This window comes from Corylus avellana, chromosome 9, assembly GCF_965113065.1.
Source record: "Corylus avellana chromosome 9, dhCorAvel1.hap1.2, whole genome shotgun sequence".
NCBI lineage: Eukaryota > Viridiplantae > Streptophyta > Magnoliopsida > Fagales > Betulaceae > Corylus > Corylus avellana.
In genome coordinates, this window is record NC_142498.1 from 19,154,725 (window position 1) to 19,174,349 (window position 19,625).

Consider the following 19,625-nt stretch of genomic DNA (forward strand, 5'->3'; position numbering starts at 1 on the left):
CAAACCGTAACCAAAAACCATTCAAAATCGTTATACATCTTCATAATTTGGCCATACCGACTGTAACATGAACCTACCTACCACAAAGCATACTAGGGCATTTCTCTTTATAATTACTTGTGCATAATTCTATTGTCTTCTATGCTGCCACCACCTCAACTACTGTTGAACTAATAAAAATGCATTGTAGTTCACGTAGTTACTAGTACGAGCTATAACCCTCTGATCCATCTATAACCCTCCATACACAAATTTGCAGAGCATTTCTCTCTATAATTACTTGTGCATAATCTTATTGTCTTCCAAGCCGCCACCACTTCAACTACTGTAGAACCAATAAAAAGGCATTGTAGTTCACGTAGTTACTGGTACAAGCTATAACCCTCTGACCCATCTATAACCCTCTGACCTACCTTATTGCCCAGTTTATTTAATGCTGCATCCCAAATTATTTTGAACATGCACCCTATTGCTTTACTTCCCTCCATGCTAATCCCAAAGACGTGTCGCTTGATGGTTAACTCCCCGACTGAATATTCGGTGCTTTTTTAGTTTCTTAATTAAGGTTACCAAACCCATATGGTTATGTATAGTATAGTACACTTCAACATACAGTCACTTAAGATATTGAGTTTATCTATACACCACTATATGTTATATATGTTGTTCAATTGGTTTTAATAAATAAAAACTCAAAATTTTTATTTTATACCAAGAAAAATCAAATATTTCAAGCAATTTGTTATGAATACACACAGCTTGGGCCATTTACGTAAATTTCTGCCATGGAAAAAATTAAACAGACTCTAGAGCGAGTGGAGGTAAATAGACCAAGTTCAAAGAGATGGAACAAAAATTCAACGTTGGGAGAGACCAGAGTAGCCCAGAATTTATTTGGAAGGAACCAACACCACCAACAGCGCACCAACAGCACACCACAGGAGTTAAGGAAGCAGCACACGTATGCAATGTCATTAAAGTGTTTGGAACAACCCTGTGATTTATGTTTTAATGCTGTGTAAGGTATTGTACACAAATTTGTTGACATATATTTCCTTTGCCCATCTAAAAAAATGGATCATAATTAATTCTTCCTTCAACCCTATGGTCGATCGAGCTTGTAAATAAGGATCATGTTGCTTGCTTCAAGGATGCTGAATTATTGCGTATCTTAGTTAGGATTCTCCAATAAATGGGCAATAACATGTCTGTCTCCATGAGACAACCTTTTCGCATTGCTCTAAAGAAATAAAAAAGACTATAATAGCTAGCAAAGTTCATTTAATTTTTGTGTTGAAATTGACGGTGGAAAATAAAAATGATTTAAAACAAGTCACTTACATCAGCCAATAAAAGACAAGAGCCGGGCCGAGAATCAAGTAGTACTGTTGTAATACCACCCTTCCACTAAACACTATTCATCCCATTTTTTTAAAAAAATAAACATCAAAACATTCTCATTTTTTATATCATATAATTTACTTTTTACTACTACAAAACAAAATATTTTCACTTTTCAATACTATTTTTTTTACTTTTATATACTAATCATCATTATTATTATTATTATTATTATTATTATTTTTAATTTAAAATAAAAGAACAATACCATATTACCAAGTTGTTTAACAAACAAGGCCACACGTACAATGCATCCTTGTTGACTTCTGTTATTCAATGTTGGTCTCTTGCTATGATACTATATTGTACTCGGTTTTAGCCCCTATCATTTACCACTGTGTTTTGTAATTCTATTTAACTTTTGAGTTTTTAATTTCGACAATTAGATATTTAGGTTATCTTCTAGTTTCAAATATGGGTCAATCCGCCGTCTAATTAATTAAATAATGGTATGTTGCCAACAAAAAAATTACAGAGGACGGAAGAACGGCTTTGAACCCAATTTGATTTTTCTCTTAATAAAATTACCTTGCCACAGAGAAAAAAAAATTATGGATTCTAATTAGTAATTACACGTTTTTTCTTGAGGCTGCTCGAAGCTTAAACAACCAAGGAAGAGGGATGCGACGGTTTAGGACAATTTGTGGAAAAAGAAATTGCTCATGAGATTTGGAATTTTGTAGCGTGCGAGGAAGTCATGTGCTTTGGAATTTTATTGTAATATGATAACAAATGCTGTGTATCGGACAATTATCTCCATTCCATCCATTAAATGCTATTAGAAATTGCACCATATCCCTTTTGATGGATAGAATGAAAATATTTGTCCAATATAAAACATTTCTCTAACATTATCTATGCATCTATTGTAACAAATTTCTCTTTAAATATTATATGACAATTTTTTTTTAAAAAAAAATTTAGTTAAAAAATCATATTTTTCTATTTTCATTAGTTATTTTTTCAAATAACTTACATTTAACTCTCTATTTTAATTATCAATGCCCACTATTTTATTTAAATACTATTTATTTTTTAAACAGCATACATTTCAAAGTCATGCATGTTTTATCAAAAGTTTAAAAAGGTAATTTTTTTTTAAATTTTTTTTTTTTTTTTTATGTTTGGCGAGTTTTGATATATACTTATTAAATCTGGTGAGCACTATAGCATTTCATTAATGTTTGGGCTAAATTAATTAGTCAGATGTAGTTACATCTTTATTTAAATTTGAATTATGAATAGTTAAAATAACATTTAACTAACGAGTAATTCTAAGTGATCTACTTGTATCCTACTAAAAATGATGTGACTATTAAAATCATCATTTGACTTGTGATTGATTATTATTAAATTTGATCAAAATATGATTTTAATAACCACATCAATCTTAGTAGGATACAAGTAAAATACAAGTAGGCCACTTAAAATTACTATTAACTAACCGAGAGTGAATATTTTGAGCTGTATTGGAAAAGTAAGAAGTAAAAATAGAAAAAAAAAAAAAAGAAAAAAAAAAGTTGATTTCTTAATTAAAATTTGACTAAAAAAATAATTTGTTCAAGGAGAAAGCTCAAGCACAAAAAAAAAAAAAAAAAAAAAAAAGGAGAAAAAAAAGAGAAAATCCATCTTATAAGATATCCATTATCTTTATTTGAATAATATTGAGTCAATATATAGCACACGCTTTCTGGTAATATATAGGTCCCTAGTTTGAACATATAGGGCGGCTTTTTTAATGAAGGGTATTAAATCATATTCACCAAAAAGTAGGAGGCTTATTAATTGGAAGGTTGTGATTACCTTTTCTTCTTTTCTTTTTTTTTTTCTTACCTTTTCTTTGACAAGTTTCTTTCATCACCCATTTGCAAATGGTTGATACCTTTTTTTGTCTTCTTTTGTGGGCAGGGGAGGGTTATACCTTTGGGCAGAAGTAATGGGCAATGGGAGGATATAAAGCAAATCTTCCATTTTGGGGGAAGTAAATAAAAATAGCACAAAAGGGAGGGGGGAGAGCGTGAAATAGGTTAGAGTAGGGACAGATTGAGAGATGAGGGTAGAATTTCTGGTGGCGTCTGCGTCACGTGGCGGGTGCATCTTTGCTCATGCAGCCCACCACTCCTCTGGCCTTTTAACTTTATGATGAGTGAGAATTCTAGATTCAAACCGCTAGCGGACTTTGCAAGGCAAACCCCTCTCTCTCTCTCTCTCTCTCTATCTATATTTCCTATCCATTGAGATTTGCAAATGTCAAATTTGGAATTTAGAGACTTAAAATGACACAGACACCCTTGTTTCTGCCATGGCCCAAAGACCATTGCTAATAAGGCAAAAGTAAATTTTTTACAATGCTTTGTGAATTTGATACAAAAACATAAAATTAAGAATTAGAGTTAAATGGGTTTTATATTCATGTCTCGATATGATTTGAATTTTACAAGCAATGATCACATTTTTTTTTTTTAATTAGCAAATAGACAGAGTTTGGAGTAAATTTCTTCAAACTCACTTTTTTTTTACATGTCCACACAAGAGGGAGAGGGGGAGGAAGATTCGAACTAGTGACCTTCGCTTCATAAGACGTAGTCCCTTGCCGATTGAGCTACTCATCACTCTAATAAATACCAAATGTCATCTAACATATGAGATCACATGTTTTTTTTAGCATTAGTAACAATTATTTATTACTCTTCTACTAATCTAAGAACGAATTGATTTTTGAGGAACTCAAATATGTTAAAAGGTACAAACATTTATCATGAAGAAGCAACTCAATCAGTTGAAGATTATTCCTCATTAAATGGAAGTTATTAGTTCGAATCACTCTCTCCTTTCCTAATGCAGACATGTAAAAAAAAAAAGACATATTTATTATAGTGTGTTGAATTTTTTTTTTAAAAAAATTGATTTGAAAAAAAACTATATCCTTAACAAATTAAGGTTAATAATTTAATATGTTTAATCAAATACGTTGAATAATGATTACACTGTATAATTTTATTTTCATATTTCGACACATTACAACTTATCAAGCTAACATAAATTACCACCCATCCATGTGAGGATGCTTCGGCTATGGGTTTTTAATTTTTTCAAATTTTCTTTTTCTTTTATTTTCGGCTGAAAAAAAAAATACGGCCAAGACTTTTATTTTTTTCTTTAACGAGGATGCTTATTTTATCTTGTATTGAAATACTAGTGCTATGTAAGATATTTTTGTTTAGTATGTACGAGAAATAATATAAAGAGAGTATTTGGTACGAACATTGTTCGGTCAGTTTCTTTACCCACATGTCTTCTCTCTCTCTCTCTATCTCTCTCTCCAATTATTTATTTATTTATTTTCTGAAAACATAAACTTGTAGGATGAAACCAGTGTGGTTTTGAGTTTCAGTTTAAGCTTATCGCCCAACCCTTAAAATGCGCCTCCACCCAACCCCTCAAGTGTGTGTCTTTTTTGCGAATGACCCAATGTTCCATTTCCTCAGCTTAGTAGCTGTTTTGTGAGGTTTGGTGGGGTTTTCTAGATGGATTTTGGGGTGGGGAGCTTGGATGGGTTAATGGGTTCGGACACTGGTTTTTCTTCCCTTGCTTCAGATCCTGAGACAAAGCAGAAGTGGTACGGAGCTGGGTTTCTCAAGCAGGAGAGATCTGCAGCCACCTTTGAAGATGACTGGAGGAGCTCAAAGCTGGCCAAGACTGATGATTTCTCTGCCTCCAAAGCCATGCTGCTTCAACAAAGAAATGCTTTACTGAGATCTAATTGCACTCTCTTCTCTGATGTTCACCAACACCAGCAAATGCTCAGCTTCTCTTCCCCCAAATCAGAACCTCTTTTACTGGAAAAGTCTTCTCAGAATGCGTCATTACCTTACTTTCAACACGCATTATCTGCTTATGCTAGAAATACAGGTACATTTTAAGCAGTTTAAGGTTGTATTTATGTGGGCTCTGTAGCATCATTATCTGGGGGAAGTGAAAGTGAAATGTCTTTGCATACATTTACCATTTGAAGAGTCAATGGAGATGCCTGTACTTGCATGGATCTTTGGGCTTGGGAGAGATGGGGTTTTGGTTAATTTCGATTCCCTCAACTGGTCGAGGGTCTTTTCAAGAAATTTACGAGCGGTCTTTGTTCTGAGTCTTGTCAAGAAAAAAAAAAAGTTTTTAACTTTTTTTTTTTCTCCTTGAGAAATTTCTGTCTTGTTGTTTTTCGAAGATTGGCTTTCTTTTCTAATATTTCAACACAGTAGACTAGTGGGCAGGAAAGCAGCGAATAATATTTGAAGCTTTAGGATAGGAGGAGCTATAACAAGAAGAAAAGCACCATTTTTGATTGGTTCTGAATCCTTTCTCCTTTTGATCTTTTTTCCCCTTCTTTCTCGTTTCTGCCTTCTTTATTTAATACTCACTTTTTTTTTTCTTTTTTTCTTTTTTTCTTTTTTTTACTATGAAAGACAAGAAATTTATGATTGTTAGAGTTCCCTTAAATATTTTTAGTCTAGCTATAATTTTCCCTTTCCGCACTTATTTTCTTTTGTTCACCCTCAGAAATAAACTTTTATTTCCAGTTTTGGTAAGATATGGGTTAAGACTTCTGCTTTCTTGCTTTCATACTTAATTTCTTTCTGTGATTTATCTAATCTTGTCTGGTTTTCCTTTTTTCAGGCTACAATAGCTCTGGGAGCTTGAATGGTGCAAGCATGCATGGTGTACTAGCAGGAGCAAGAGGGCCATTCACTCCATCTCAATGGATGGAGCTAGAACACCAGGCCTTGATCTACAAATACATCAATGCAAATATGCCTGTACCATCTATAACCTGCTCATCCCCATCAGAAAAGCCCTTGATTATGCTGGGTTCTCTAGCTTTCCAGGGAGCCTCCTGAGACCCAATACCTGTGAGTTTTCCCTGTTCCTTTTTAGCTAAACTTCAGAGAGCTAGATTTTGTATATCCACAAGATTTGCATGCCCCATCTTTTGAAGTTATTCACAATGCATGTTTGATTGTTAGAAGAGTCCTGTATCTCACTGTTCCTAATTCCCACTACTGTGGTAGTGAGTCAATATTCAGTTGTTTTCCAACAGTGTTTTGTTTCAATATGCCACAGATTACTCTGTTCATTTAAACAATTGTTTTCCACAGAGAAAAAGAAACTGGGTTCTTTTCTTGTTTTGTGGGGTTCATATTAAAATTAATTCGTGTGAGAATTTATCTCTCTCTTGACTTTGGATGCTTTTGTATACTGTTTGTATCAAGTGGGATGGGGTTCTTTCCATCTGGGATTCTCCAACAACGATCCTGAGCCCGGAAGGTGTCGTAGGACAGATGGGAAGAAATGGCGGTGCTCGAGAGATGCGGTTGCCGATCAGAAATATTGCGAGCGACACATGAACAGGGGCCGCCATCGTTCAAGAAAGCCTGTGGAAGGCCAAACCGGCCATGCCATTACTGGGACCACCACCACCACCGCCAGCACCAACGCAAGCACCAGCTCAAAGCTGATGCCTAGTATTGCTTCATCCCCATCAGGGTCGGTGGTTGTGGCACCCGGTGGTGGCAGAAGCTCTGCTACCAACAGCCTCGCCGCTGCGCACCAACAACTCAAGAATTTTCAGCCTGGTGCATCTAATCCTTCTGCAGCCACCACCATTAGCAGGTGAATAGTCTCATGGACCTTCAATTTGTGTGTTGTGTATCATTTTTGTTTTATGATGGAAATTAGAATCATAGAATCTATTGTATGTGTTCATCTATTATGCAAGTGACGGTTTGGTGATTTGTCTTGCAGGATGCTTATGAACAAGGAGAATGGGAGTGAGACAATGCAAGACACACCCAGCCTCTCAATGCTATGCCCCTCAATTGACCATAAACCTAAAGAAAACTCCTTCATGATTCAGAAACAGCAAAACTCATATGAAGAAGCCTCTAGAAATGTGTTTGGGCTAGTCACTTCTGATTCCCTCCTCAACCCTTCACACCAAACCTCTAGTTTACTCAACTGTTCTTCACAAGAGCTCAGCGATAGAGGAACCGAATCGCAACGATCTCTTCGTCATTTCATCGACGACTGGCCTAAAACCCAATCTGATCGCTCGACGGTTTCCTGGCCAGAGCTTGACGTGCAATCGGACAGAACCCAGTTATCAATTTCAATCCCCATGGCTTCCTCAGACTTCATCTCATCCACTTCCTCTCCCACCAATGAGAAACTCACTCTCTCACCCCTCAGACTTACTATCCTTGATGAGCCAAACCAAAAGCAAGCAAATTGGATTCCTATCTCTTGGGAAACATCCATGGGAGGTCCTTTAGGAGAGGTTTTGCATCATAGTAATAATAGTGTAGGTGATTGCAAGAATTCGTCGGCACTTAATCTTATGACTGGGGGCAGCAGCTGGGACAGTAGTCCTCCAATAGGGTCATCTCCAACTGGCGTCCTACAAAGGACCACTTTTGGGTCCCTTTCAAACAGCAGTGCAGGGAGCAGCCCTAGAGCCGACAACCACAGGACGCTTGAAGGGGCTAGCCAGTGTAATGACCTCCTTGGCTCAAATCTTGTGAATTCTTCGTCCTTGCCTGCCTTGTAGCCACTTGGCCTGCATGCCAACTCACAAATTTATTAGGTGATGCAAGAAAAATGAATTATATCCTGTGTGAAGAACATAGTGAGAGTGAGTTTTTTTCTTTTTCTTTTTTCGTTTAGTGTGTTAGAACTTTTTAATTTCATAACATGTCTCTCTTTTCTGGATCAAGATTAGGGTTTGTGGGTGTTACTTGAAAGTTCCACTTTTATCATTCTGTGCACATGTTTGATAACACTGTTTTGTTCGGCAAGCATGAGAGTTCTAATAGCTATTCTTATATTTTCTAACCCCAAACAAACATAGAGGGGGTGAATGTGTTTTTCAGAAAATTCAGTCAATTAAAATTATAGGAACAACACAACAATCATCAAAATAAGCAAAAACAATAAAGTTGTAACACACAATTTGGTGAGGGAGTGGAAACTCAAAGAACTTTTCAAAGTAAAACTTCTATAGGACAATCAAATTTAGGAAATCTATCCATTTTTCCAATCTGTTTGTTTCTATCGCATTAACTTCTAAGTGTTTGGCCAATTCTTCTATCAAGTATCTTAGTGCAATTCCAAAACTCCGAAGGTTAAAGGGTTTTTTGTAAAATTTGGTGTGATTTAACGAAACTCTAATAGAAATTAAGGATGCTATAGTTCTTTCTTAGAACACAAAACAAATCCCTCTAGTCTCAGTGAAAATCGTGCACTGATGTCCTTATATAAAGCCTTGAGAATATTAGAGGTTTGGTTGGAAGTCGGTTTATGATGGTGTTTGAACGGTCTGCGATTAAGTTTTGTCCAAGTGTCTTGGATCTATTTCAATGGATACTCCGTTCGAATTAACTGTAACTTTATAACTAAATTAACACCCTAACTATAGGGCTTAGATACCGACGAGCTCTGGAATGACTCGTCATCAGAAAGCCCAAATAACCTATAGCAGTACAAAGGATCAAAAGCCACTAAAGGCCTGACAACTTATCAATTCAATAACTCATAAGCCCAGCTGACTATTAAGATCCGAGTGCACCTTCACCAAATGGATGCCATTAAATAAGTAATCATCCCTCCCCCAGCTCAAGTAATCGAATACCTATGCTATGCTGCCCTTTCTAATAGATTGAGGGAGGAAATCTCTATGCAAGTAACAAATTCTTCACAGTAGTTCTTCAAATTCGAGGACATCTTCCTATATAAAGAGCCCAGGCAAACCTCATAGGCATGCCTAATTAACCCTACTATTACTTTGCCAAATTTTTCTCCTATGTAACTACAAAATTGACTTGAGTCTCGGAGTGGTATCACCGAATCTACCCTTGATAAACACTCTAATCTCCTTCTCTTTCAGAACCTCCTCCTAGCGAACGGGATATAGTCACTGTACTAACACTAATTTAGACTTGTTGAAACTAAATTTACCAACACAAAACCTAACGTATTGAATAGAAGGTGAGATCCAGCTCGGAAGCATGGGCTCTAATGCATGCATTTCTAATACACGTAAATCAGGAGGATTTTGGTTCTAGTTGTTATCGCTTAGTCAAATATGTTCGGTTCAGCTGAAAACTGCAACACTAGCACCTACTCCAGCTACTTTTTCCTTTTCATTTTATGACTTGCGCCACAAGGCTGTGTGAATTTTTTGCTGCAACTCAATGGTGGAGCCTGAGGGGCCGAGGGGGAACAAACGCTCTCCTGCGGCCTGCCCTACTTGAATTGAAGTAGTCCAACTGTAATTTGTCTTTTTTTGCTCTTTATTGCTTACCCTACAAATAACAAAAAGTGGCCCTACTATAAATGTGATATATATGATGGAATCCTTAAAAATTTGTCAAAGTGTCACACGCAATTATTGCGTCATGTATTCAATAGGCTAACGCATTTTATGGAGGGAAAAAATTCTAGTGTCACGAGTCATCAAAAAGCTCTGATTAAGATATTATGAAGGGAAACGCGTACTATATGAAATGTGAGTGGTTGCTTGTGTTGTGGAAAACATTATCATATAAAAATGAATTTTTCAGTCAATTAACCATAATTTTTCAAAAGGACGCATTTTGAAAAAAGAAAGAAAGAAAAAAAGGCGTCATTTAAATCCAGGAATGAAGAAATCGTACAATAATTTCAAAATATAAAAACTCGTCAATGACAACTGAAAATTTTAAATTATGTATATAGTTTAACATCATCCTCGAAAGAAAATGCATTATAAGTAATCCAAACCATCTGCAACAAGAATCAGCAACTACTTTGAAAAATACACCGGATTAGATGTCTTCAATATGTTCACAAGTTGGCCGCCCAAAGAAAAGAAAACGTAGGGGCAAAGGCTTATGTGGTAGCTCAAAGGCCCATCTTGTAGATCAAAGGCCGGATAAAGGCTTCCTTATCGCTCAAACTATGTAGACAATACCAAGTAGACTCATTGGAAAGAGTAAAAGCCCAGCCAGTCAGCATTACTACATTTACTTCTGCCTAATTAATTATCATCTGATTTACAAAATATCCTAATATTTAAATTTTTATAAAAGGCAATTTTTTTTTTTTTTTTTGGGTAGGTGGGTTAGCAATCGGAGTAGGAAATATGTATATGATAATAAACGATAATACAAAATCAAAACTGGAGTTAATTAAAGCACTCTAATTTTGATTTGCAGATTAAACTAAACATGCGTTTACACGAATAGGCTGGGAAGCTTCATGATGGATAGCTGGTCAAGTTTAATAATAGAGGATTTGATTCGGGTGTTGTAGAAAATCCACGCGCATCTTTTGAATTTTTTTTAATGATCAGATTTTTTTTTTTTTTTTACCGTAAAAAAAAAAAAACTATAATTTTTTCTGCTGCACCTACACCAAATCCACTAATGGCTGGGTCACTCAGTTTGACATTGAGACCTTGGGCTCCAAAGACTTCAAGAGAGGCAGCTAGCACTTGACATTATTATTATTATTATTATTATTTTTTGTAAGTGCACTTGACATTATTGGTGAAGCATGATGGACGGCAAGTCTACAAAGTCTTCAGTTGTCTTCCTATTTGGCATCAAGAGTCAAGACAATGACTTGAAGAACATAGTCTTTGTCGGTCATATGAAGAGGAATCCTCAATTCAGTAGCTTAAGGCGTCTCATACTCAATTCAGTAGCTTAAGGCGTCTCATATATGTTATATATATGGAATGTGCTCTCACCTTTTGAGTTAACAACTCATTCCTGCAATATTTCCTCCTTCATTGTGTCATGGGAAAGATTATCGGCAGGAAGACTAGTTTTCTAGTGGTCCTTGTGCATTGGTATCTTTCCTTAGCTACTATCTTATGCATGTTCACATATTGTCATGGAAATCCAAATGTTCTTTGCAGGAAAAGAGAAAGAGAAGCCCTTCTAACCTTCAAAGAAAGTATTGTAGATCCCTCAAATCAACTCTCGTCTTGGATTGGCGATGAATGTTGCATGTGGAAAGGAATTGGCTGTGACAACATAACTGGGCATGGCATCCAGTTAAATCTTAGAAATCCGTATGATCTCTATGTTGCATATGCACAAAATCCATATGATTTCCATACTGCGTATGAAGGTTTTGAACAGTCACGATTAGGCGGATTGGTAAGTGATTCTCTGTTGGAATTAAAGTATCTTCATTATTTGGACCTAAGTTCCAATTGCTTTGAAGATACTAATATTCCAAGCTTCTTTGGTCACCTCCAGAATTTAAGGTATCTAAATTTATCGCATGCATGTTTTGTGGGTGGGAGTTCTCATCAGCTAGCAAATCTCTCGAACTTGCATTATCTTGACATTAATGGTCTCTCCCTTCAAATTGACAATCTTGAATGGTTATCTCATCTTTCCTTGTTAGAATTCCTCGACATGAGTTCCCTTAATCTTAGTAAAGCAACCAACTGGTTACAGGTGATGAACATGCTCCCTTCTTTATCAGAGTTACACCTGTCTAGTTGTGAACTTGATAAATATGATCTTATACCTTATGTTAATTTTTCATCTCTAACTGTGCTTGACCTTTCAAGTAACTGGCTTCCTGATTCAACATTTGATTGGTTTTCTTCCACAATGCTTAACTTGTTATGCAATGTAAGTTCTCTTGAAAGACTTGATCTTGCATATAACAACATTCAAGGTGTACTTTCTGATGCCATTGGATCTCTTTCCCAATTGAGGTATCTTGTCCTTTCAGGCAATGGCTTTGAAGGAAAGTTACCAAGATCCTTGGGAAATTTGTGTAATCTGCAGTTTTTAGATTTATTTGACAACAAACTATGGGGAGGTGTGTATGGACTTTTAGGAAACTCTTCTGCATGCAATGTAGGAAATTTAAAGCATTTGGATTTGTCTTTTAATAAACTTTCAGGTACTTTGCCTGATCAACTAGAGAAGCATAAAAAACTATCTGGTCTTTTTCTCTATGGTAACATGTTTTCTGGTCCGATTCTCGTGTCCATAGGAAAATTGTCTTCATTGCGGCGTCTTGGTGTCTCTTTCAACAAATTAAGTGGAACAATTCCTGTAAGTCTTGGAAATCTTTCAAACCTTGAAGAGTTATCCATCGTTAACAATTTTTTAGAGGGTTTTGTTTTTTATGTGCATTTTTTCAATCTAACAAAATTGAAAATACTTGTTGCCTCTTCAAACTTGTTGGCTTGGAATGTAAGCTCTAACTAGGTTCCACCTTTTCAACTTCACATTTTATGGATGGGGTCGTGGTAGGGCCGGCAATTTTGACACGACCCGTGACCTCGACACGAACACGACACGAAGTTAGCAGGTATTGGGTTTGGGCTTATCAGGTTCGGGTCTTAATCGGGTCTACCCGATTAAGACCCGATTAAATTCGTGTCTGGCGGGTCCGCAGGTCAGCCGGGTCTCGGGTGACCCGCCAGACCCATCACCCATTTAAAAAAAAAACTTGAAACAACTAACACTAACCCGTGAATTCGTGACCCGTCTAACCCTAATCCTTAATTCCTAAGACACTTCTTTCTTCTTTTCTTCACACCCCACCCCAGTCCCTCCCACGGCGCCGCAGGCCACACTACCCCAGGTCCCCAGCACAGCAGCCGCCAGCCCCCCGAAGTCTCCCTCTATCGCATAATCGCAGGAGCCACTAGCCAGGCACCAAGCAGTAGCCCCCCCCCCCCCCAAGTGCCTTTCTCTCTCTCCCTCCCTCTCGACTCTCTCTCCCAGCGCCTCTCTCTTCCAGTCTCCCTCTCGGCTCTCTCTCTCCCTCTATCGCAGCTTCGCAGGCACCACCGGTCCACCAGGCAACAGCTCCCCCCCCAACGCCAGTATGCCATTCTCTCTCCCTCTCAGCTCTCTCTCTCCCTCTATCGCAGCTTCGCAGGCACCACTGGTCCACCAGGCAGCAGCTCCCTCCCCAACGCCAGTGTGCCACTCTCTCTCCCTCTCGGCTCTCTCTCTCTCTCTCTCTCTCTCTCTCTCATCTCTGCCAATGGCATTGGTAATTTGGTATATTATTAATTTATTATTAATATTACATTATTTTTTCCATTTTTCATTAAGGGTTTTTTTAACGGGTCGGGTCATGTGACCTATTTAGACACGGGTCGTGTCGGGTTGTGTTGGATCGTGTCTACCCGATATGACCCGGTAATTTTAAACGGGTTAAGCGGGTCGTGTCGGATTACCATGATATTTTTCGTGTTATAATCGTGTAAGACCCGTTAACCCGTTTAGCTAAACGGGTTGTGTTCGTGTCTAGGGTAATCGGGTCGTATGTCTTAACGGGTTGTAATCGGGTCTACCCGATTACCCGTTTTGCCAACCCTAGGTCGTGGTCATTAGGGCCACAATTTCCTACATGGCTTCAATCACAAAAAAACCTTCAAGAACTAGATTTATCAGATACAGGAATTTCAGATGTAATCCTTTCTTGGTTTTGGAGCCTTTTTTTTCAAATTTATTAATTATTGGCTTGATCTCTCTCAAAACCAAATTCATGGCAGTATTCCAAGTTTATCTTTCGGAAAAACGATCATTCTTGCTTCAAATAATTTCTTTGGCCCTCTCCCCCTTATCTCTTCTAAAATGTGGAATTTAGATCTTTCCAATCACTCATTCCATCTCTTTCTCCTCTCATTTGTGAACATAAGGATTTGTCAAAAAATCTTTTATCCGAAGAACTTCATGATTGTTGGATGAACAATTCTCAGTTGGAAGTGTTAAACTTGGGGAACAATAAGCTTATAGGAAATATTCCGAGTTCTTTTGGTTCTTTATCTGCTCTGAGGTCACTATCTTTGTACAAAAACAATCTGTCTGGAGATTTACCATTGTCATTGCAAAATTGTCAATCCCTAGAGATTGTTGATCTGAGTGAAAATAATTTATTTGGCAACTTATCCATTTGGTTGGGACATAGTTCGGCCTTAGCACAAACAGGTTTGATGGCAATATTCCTCAAGAGTTGTATCACCTTAATTTGCTTCAGGTCATGGACCTTGCACATAACAAATTCACAGGATCAATTCAGCGATGCTTTGGTAATTTGAGCGCCATGGTGAGATGTGATTTAGATATTCTCAGTCATTTTTCTGAAATAGATGCAGTACATGGAAACCCATTATCCTTGATAACGAAGGGGATAAAGCATGAATATAGCAATAGCAATACACTTGGTCTTGTCACAAGCATTGATCTCTCAAGCAACGATTTAATTGGAGAAATCCCCGAGGAACTCACCAATCTTTATGGCCTACGATACATGAATTTGTCCAATAATCAACTCCATGGAAAGATTTCTGAGAAGATCAATGCCTTGAAATTGCTAGAGTCTCTCGATCTCTCAACGAATAATCTCACAGGTGTAATACCTCAAAGCATGGCGAATTTAACATTCTTGAGTTATTTAAATTTATCATATAACAACTTCTCAGGTAGAATTCCCTCGGGCACTCAACTCCAAAGCTTTAGTGCATTGAATTTCATTGGCAACCATGATCTTTGTGGACCACCACTTACACCTAGCTGTGTTGGAGATGACACGCCCTTCGAGCTGACACCAAATGTGGTTGATGAAGGCATCCAAGAGGACCAAGACAATGGCTGGAATGACATGAAGTGGTTTTATATGAGCATGCCATTTGGATTTGTAGTGGGCTTTTGGGGTGTATTTGGTCCACTAGCATTCAACAAGGCTTGGAGATCTGCTTTCTTCAAGTTTTTCAATGGCATAAAGTATAAATTCTTTGGTGATGTTTGAAAGGATCAAAGCAAGACTATGAACTACTACATTTTGTTGTACTTTTTGCACTATAATTTTCATTTTAGGTTTGTTGTTGAGGACCCAACCTCTTTTTTGGTATTTTAATTCCATGTAACCCTTTTCCAATTTGCTTATAAAAAAAAAAAAAGAAAAAAAAAGAGACAAGCATATTGTTCAAAGAAAAGGAACAAAGTGTGTGTAAGCTAAAACAAAAATAATTCTTACTAAAGTTTTAAAAACCTTTTAAAGTTATGAAGAGTTTAGGGTTCCATTACATATCCTTTTTTTTGTGCGCCAAAGAGTTTAAGGTTCCATTTTTAATTTTAAGGTTACTATACTTCAAAAGTAACCACTTGTAAGGTTTCATACCCAGGTCAATCCAATTAAGTGCATTGCATCTTCAAATTTCACCATATACCCCATTTTTTGTTCTGTCGTTTTAAAATTAAGATCTCCTTTATGATGCCTTTCCACCCTTTTGTTCTTTTTCCTTTTTCCTTCATACATTAAGTTATTGATACGCCGGATCCATTTAATGTATTAGATACAAATTTTCGTATTTTACTATATCAAATAGTGTTCATCTCCTTCTTCAATTTATTGATCAACATTCTTTTCGAGCCACAAAATATCATGAAATCCATCTACTGACTAATTGATTCTTGAAATCACAAAAACATGTCATTCAATATTTCAAAACGGAGAAGAAGAAAAAAAGCCATAGAAGCCCACCAGAGTCTATTAGCAATAAACAAATAACCAGTAACTTAGTTTAACATACACCGATGAAGTTCAACTAGAAAACCCATCATTTAATCAAGAAAATCCACACCCCCATAAAGAAAGCATATTATACAGTAAGAACTGAAATCAATGAAACCTCTACATTGAAAGAATATGGAGGCGTGCGTAACCCTAACTTGTAGAATAATTCAATCTAAAATCAGGGCTTTAAACGCCACCCAGATGAATATAAGGAATTGACTGAGCACAAAGCAATAATAGCAAAATGCCCTGTGAATATCAAAGCCAACTCCTAACCATAAAGAACAACAAGAACACCAAAATTAGGCAGGGATTTGAAAGCGTTTTACTTCTCTTCCAAATATATAATTAATTTTCCATTTACACAAACAAACAGAACCATCAAGAAACTATGCAGAATCGAATAATAAGTGAGCGAATGAACTAATTATGTAATAAACTAATGTAAATGAAATTTAGGCGGCGCCCATATCCTATGGGTGTAAACGTGTCTTTCATGCCATGGCAATAGCATTCAGAACGAGGAATTTTTATAATCATCACAACTTGGGCGCCTAAAGGAAAGAAAACGTAGGGGCAGAGGCCCATGTGGTAGCTCAAAATATGTAGACCATACCGGTTTTACCCATTGGAAAGGGTAAAAGCCCAACAACTCACCATTGTCTTGGTCCTTGGAAGTCCGTACTATCCCAAGAACATCTCTCTCTCTCTCTCTCTCTCTCTCTCTCTATATATATATATGTGTGCGAGCGCAGAGGATAATGTTTGTTTTCACTGCTACAAGCCCTTATATATATAAGAGAAAAATTAAAAGCAAATTTTTTTTTTTTTTTTTTTGGGGTAGGTGGGTTAGCAATCAGAGTAGGAAATATGTATATGATAATAAACAATAATACAGAATCAAAGCTGGAGTTAATTAAAGCACTCTGATATGCAGATTCAACTTAACAGGCAAGAAAATTTGCCAAAGTTTAAGACACCAATGACTAAATTTGGCTTGAAAAAAGAAAATGAATCTTTGGATAGAGACTAGAGAGTTCTGTTTGGTGTTCAATAAATGAAAGATAGTTTTTTTTTAAAAAAAATGATATTTGAATGTATTTATGTTTTTTTTTTTTTTTTTTTTCAATCGCTTTCATATCCTTTTGCATCTTTTTCAAAGTAGAAAATTGTCAAAAGGAAAAATCACATATTTTCTTTACACCTTCATGCATTGACTTTTCTTTAATTTCAAGTTCATGCATACAAAGTCACGTTTACAGGAATAGAGAAGCTTTATGGTGTACTGCGGGTCAAGTTTAATAATAGAGGATTTGGTCCAGGTGTTGTAAAAAATCCACCAAAAAGAAAACTATAATTTTTTTTTTCTGCTGCACCTAAACCAAATTAACCAATAATGGCTGGCCGGGTCACTCGGTTTTAAATTGAGACCTTGGACTCCAAAGCCATCAACAGAGGCGGCTAGCACTTGATATTATAATATTATTGGTGAAGCATGATGGACATTGACCTGAATAACCTAATCTTTATCTGTCATATGAAGAGGAATCCTCAACGCACAGCCACCCCATGGCACGGCCACCCCCAGTAGATCTGGGGGTCGCGTGACACCACCCCCAAAAAGCCTAGGGTGGGCGCGCGGGCCACCCCATGGCCTTCTGGGGTGGTGCAAGGCCACCCCTTCGCCATGGGGGTGGCCGCGCGCCCATCCCTAGGCCATGGGATGGGTGCGCGCCACCCTCCCAGAGCCGCCCCTTGTTTTTTTTTTTTCATTTTGTTTTTAAATTTCTTAATTTTTTTAATTAAATTTGGTATAAAATCACGTGTGGTTGTGTTTGTGTTTGAGTTTTGAGATTGAAATATTTTGAACCCTTAGACTCATCTAAGGGCTGAGATTAGAGAAAATGAGATTCTTATTTTTTCCCTCAAGTGGAGAGGACCCTGATTCGAAGCATGATGACTGCAAGTCTACAAAGTCTTGATATATAAGGTAGACATGCATTGACTTCACTTTACAAGGTCATGCATACGAAGTCACGTTAACGCGAATAGGGAAGCTTCGTGGTGGACAGCTAGTCAAGTTCAATAATAGAGGATTTGATTCGGGTGTTGTAGAAAATCGACGCATATCATTTGAAATTTTTTCGATTCACATTTAATTTTTCAAGACTTCAACAGAGGCGGCTAGCACTTGATATTATTGGTGAAGCATGTGGATAAGGATCTCCTCCAATTGTGAGTAATTGGAGAGTCTCATTTTTTGACATCTTAGCCATCCAAACCATCTAAGGGTCTAAAAAATCTAGGAATACAAAACTCAAAAATAAAACCAATATACCTGATTATAAATAATAAAAACATTTATTTATTTGTTTTTTAAATAATTGGAGGAAAAGCACCCCATGGGACGGCTCGCCGCCGGCCATCCCATGGGCATGGCCACCCCCAACAGATCTGGAATTGGCGCGCGGCCACCCCATGGCCAAGGGGTGGCCTTGCGCCACCCCCAGAAGCCCATGGGGTGGCCTTGCGGCGACCCCTAGCAGATCTGGGGGTGGTGCGCGACCACCCTTACAAGGCCTAGGGTGGCCGCGCGGCCACCCCAAGGCCTTCTGGGGTGGCGCGAGGTCAACCCATGGCCAAAGGGTGGCCTCGCACAGCTACCCCCATGGCCTAGGGGTGGCCTCGCGCCACCCCCAAAAGCCCATGGGGTGGCCGTATGGCTACCCCTAGCAGATCTAGGGGTGGCGCTCAACCACCCTGAGAAGGCCTAGGGTGGCCGCGTGGCCACCCCATGGCCTTCTGGGTTGGCGCGAGGTCACCCCATGGCCAAAGGGTGGCCTCGCATAGCCACCCCCATGGCCTAGGGGTGGCCTCGTGCCACCCCCAGAAGCCCATGGGGTGGCCGCACAGATTTGAGGGTGGCGCGACACCACCCCAAGAAGGCCTAGGGTGGGCGCGCGGCCACCCATGTCCTTCTGGGGTGGAGCAAGGCCACCCCTTCGCCATGGGGGTGGCCGCGCGCCCATCCCTAGGCCATGGAATGGGCGCGCGCCACCCCCAGATGGGCGGCTCTGGGAGGAGCCGCCCATTTTTTTTTATTTTTCATTTTGTTTTTAAATTAATTAATTTTTTAATTAAATTTGGTATAAAATCATGTGTGGTTGTGTTTGAGTTTTGAGATTGGAATATTTTGAACCCTTAGATTCGTCTAAGGGCTGAGATTAGAGAAAATGAGATTATCATTTTCTCCCTCAAGTGGGGACTGCAAGTCTACAAAGTCTTGATATATGAGGTAGACATGCATTGACTTCACTTTACAAGGTCATGCATACAAAGTCACGTTAACGCGAATAGGGAAGCTTCGTGGAGGACAGCTGGTCAAGTTCAATAATAGAGGATTTGATTTGGGTGTTGTAGAAGATCCACGCATATCTTTTGACATTTTTTCGATTCACATTTAATTTTTCAAGACTTCAACAGAGGCGGCTAGCACTTGATATTATTGGTGAAGCATGCGGATAAGGATCCCCTCCAATTGTGAGTAATTGGAGAGTCTCATTTTTTGAGATCTTAGCAATCCAAACCATCTAAGGGTCTAAAACATCTAGGAATACAAAACTCAAAAATAAAAC

At 38.0% G+C, this 19,625-nt stretch overlaps 2 protein-coding genes and 1 non-coding gene across 4 annotated transcripts; 2 read left to right on the forward strand and 1 right to left on the reverse strand.

The window, feature by feature from the left end:
- The first annotated feature begins 4,710 nt into the window (after window positions 1-4,710).
- On the forward strand, window positions 4,711-8,182 carry LOC132190123 (growth-regulating factor 6). The gene is given in 5 exon segments (XM_059605015.2): window positions 4,711-5,313; window positions 6,070-6,218; window positions 6,221-6,302; window positions 6,663-7,062; window positions 7,195-8,182. Coding segments are annotated over 5 exon segments (1,818 nt in total). The 5' UTR covers window positions 4,711-4,928; the 3' UTR covers window positions 7,997-8,182.
- A 3,043-nt stretch (window positions 8,183-11,225) lies between these two features.
- LOC148583905 (receptor-like protein EIX2) lies at window positions 11,226-15,222 on the forward strand. 2 transcript variants are annotated; one of them, XM_088510704.1, is made up of 3 exons: window positions 11,331-11,499; window positions 11,578-12,700; window positions 13,792-15,222. In XM_088510704.1, the coding sequence occupies exon 3, from the start codon at window positions 14,455-14,457 to the stop codon at window positions 15,220-15,222; it is 768 nt and encodes a 255-aa protein (XP_088366830.1). In that variant the 5' UTR covers window positions 11,331-11,499; window positions 11,578-12,700; window positions 13,792-14,454. The 2 variants fall into 2 exon arrangements, with proteins under 2 accessions (XP_088366829.1, XP_088366830.1); XM_088510703.1 differs by having other exon boundaries at window positions 11,226-12,700.
- Window positions 15,223-16,451: 1,229 nt separating this feature from the next.
- On the reverse strand, window positions 16,452-16,539 carry LOC148583906 (small nucleolar RNA snoR8a). Its single transcript, XR_015909263.1, has one exon. It is a non-coding gene; the product is annotated as a small nucleolar RNA snoR8a (small nucleolar RNA).
- Between the last annotated feature and the right edge of the window lie 3,086 nt (window positions 16,540-19,625).

What these genes read in the sequence shown, in the direction of transcription:
- LOC148583905 (XM_088510703.1), top strand. Translation starts at nt 14,455, where the DNA reads ATGGACCTTGCACATAACAAATTCACAGGATCAATTCAGCGATGCTTT.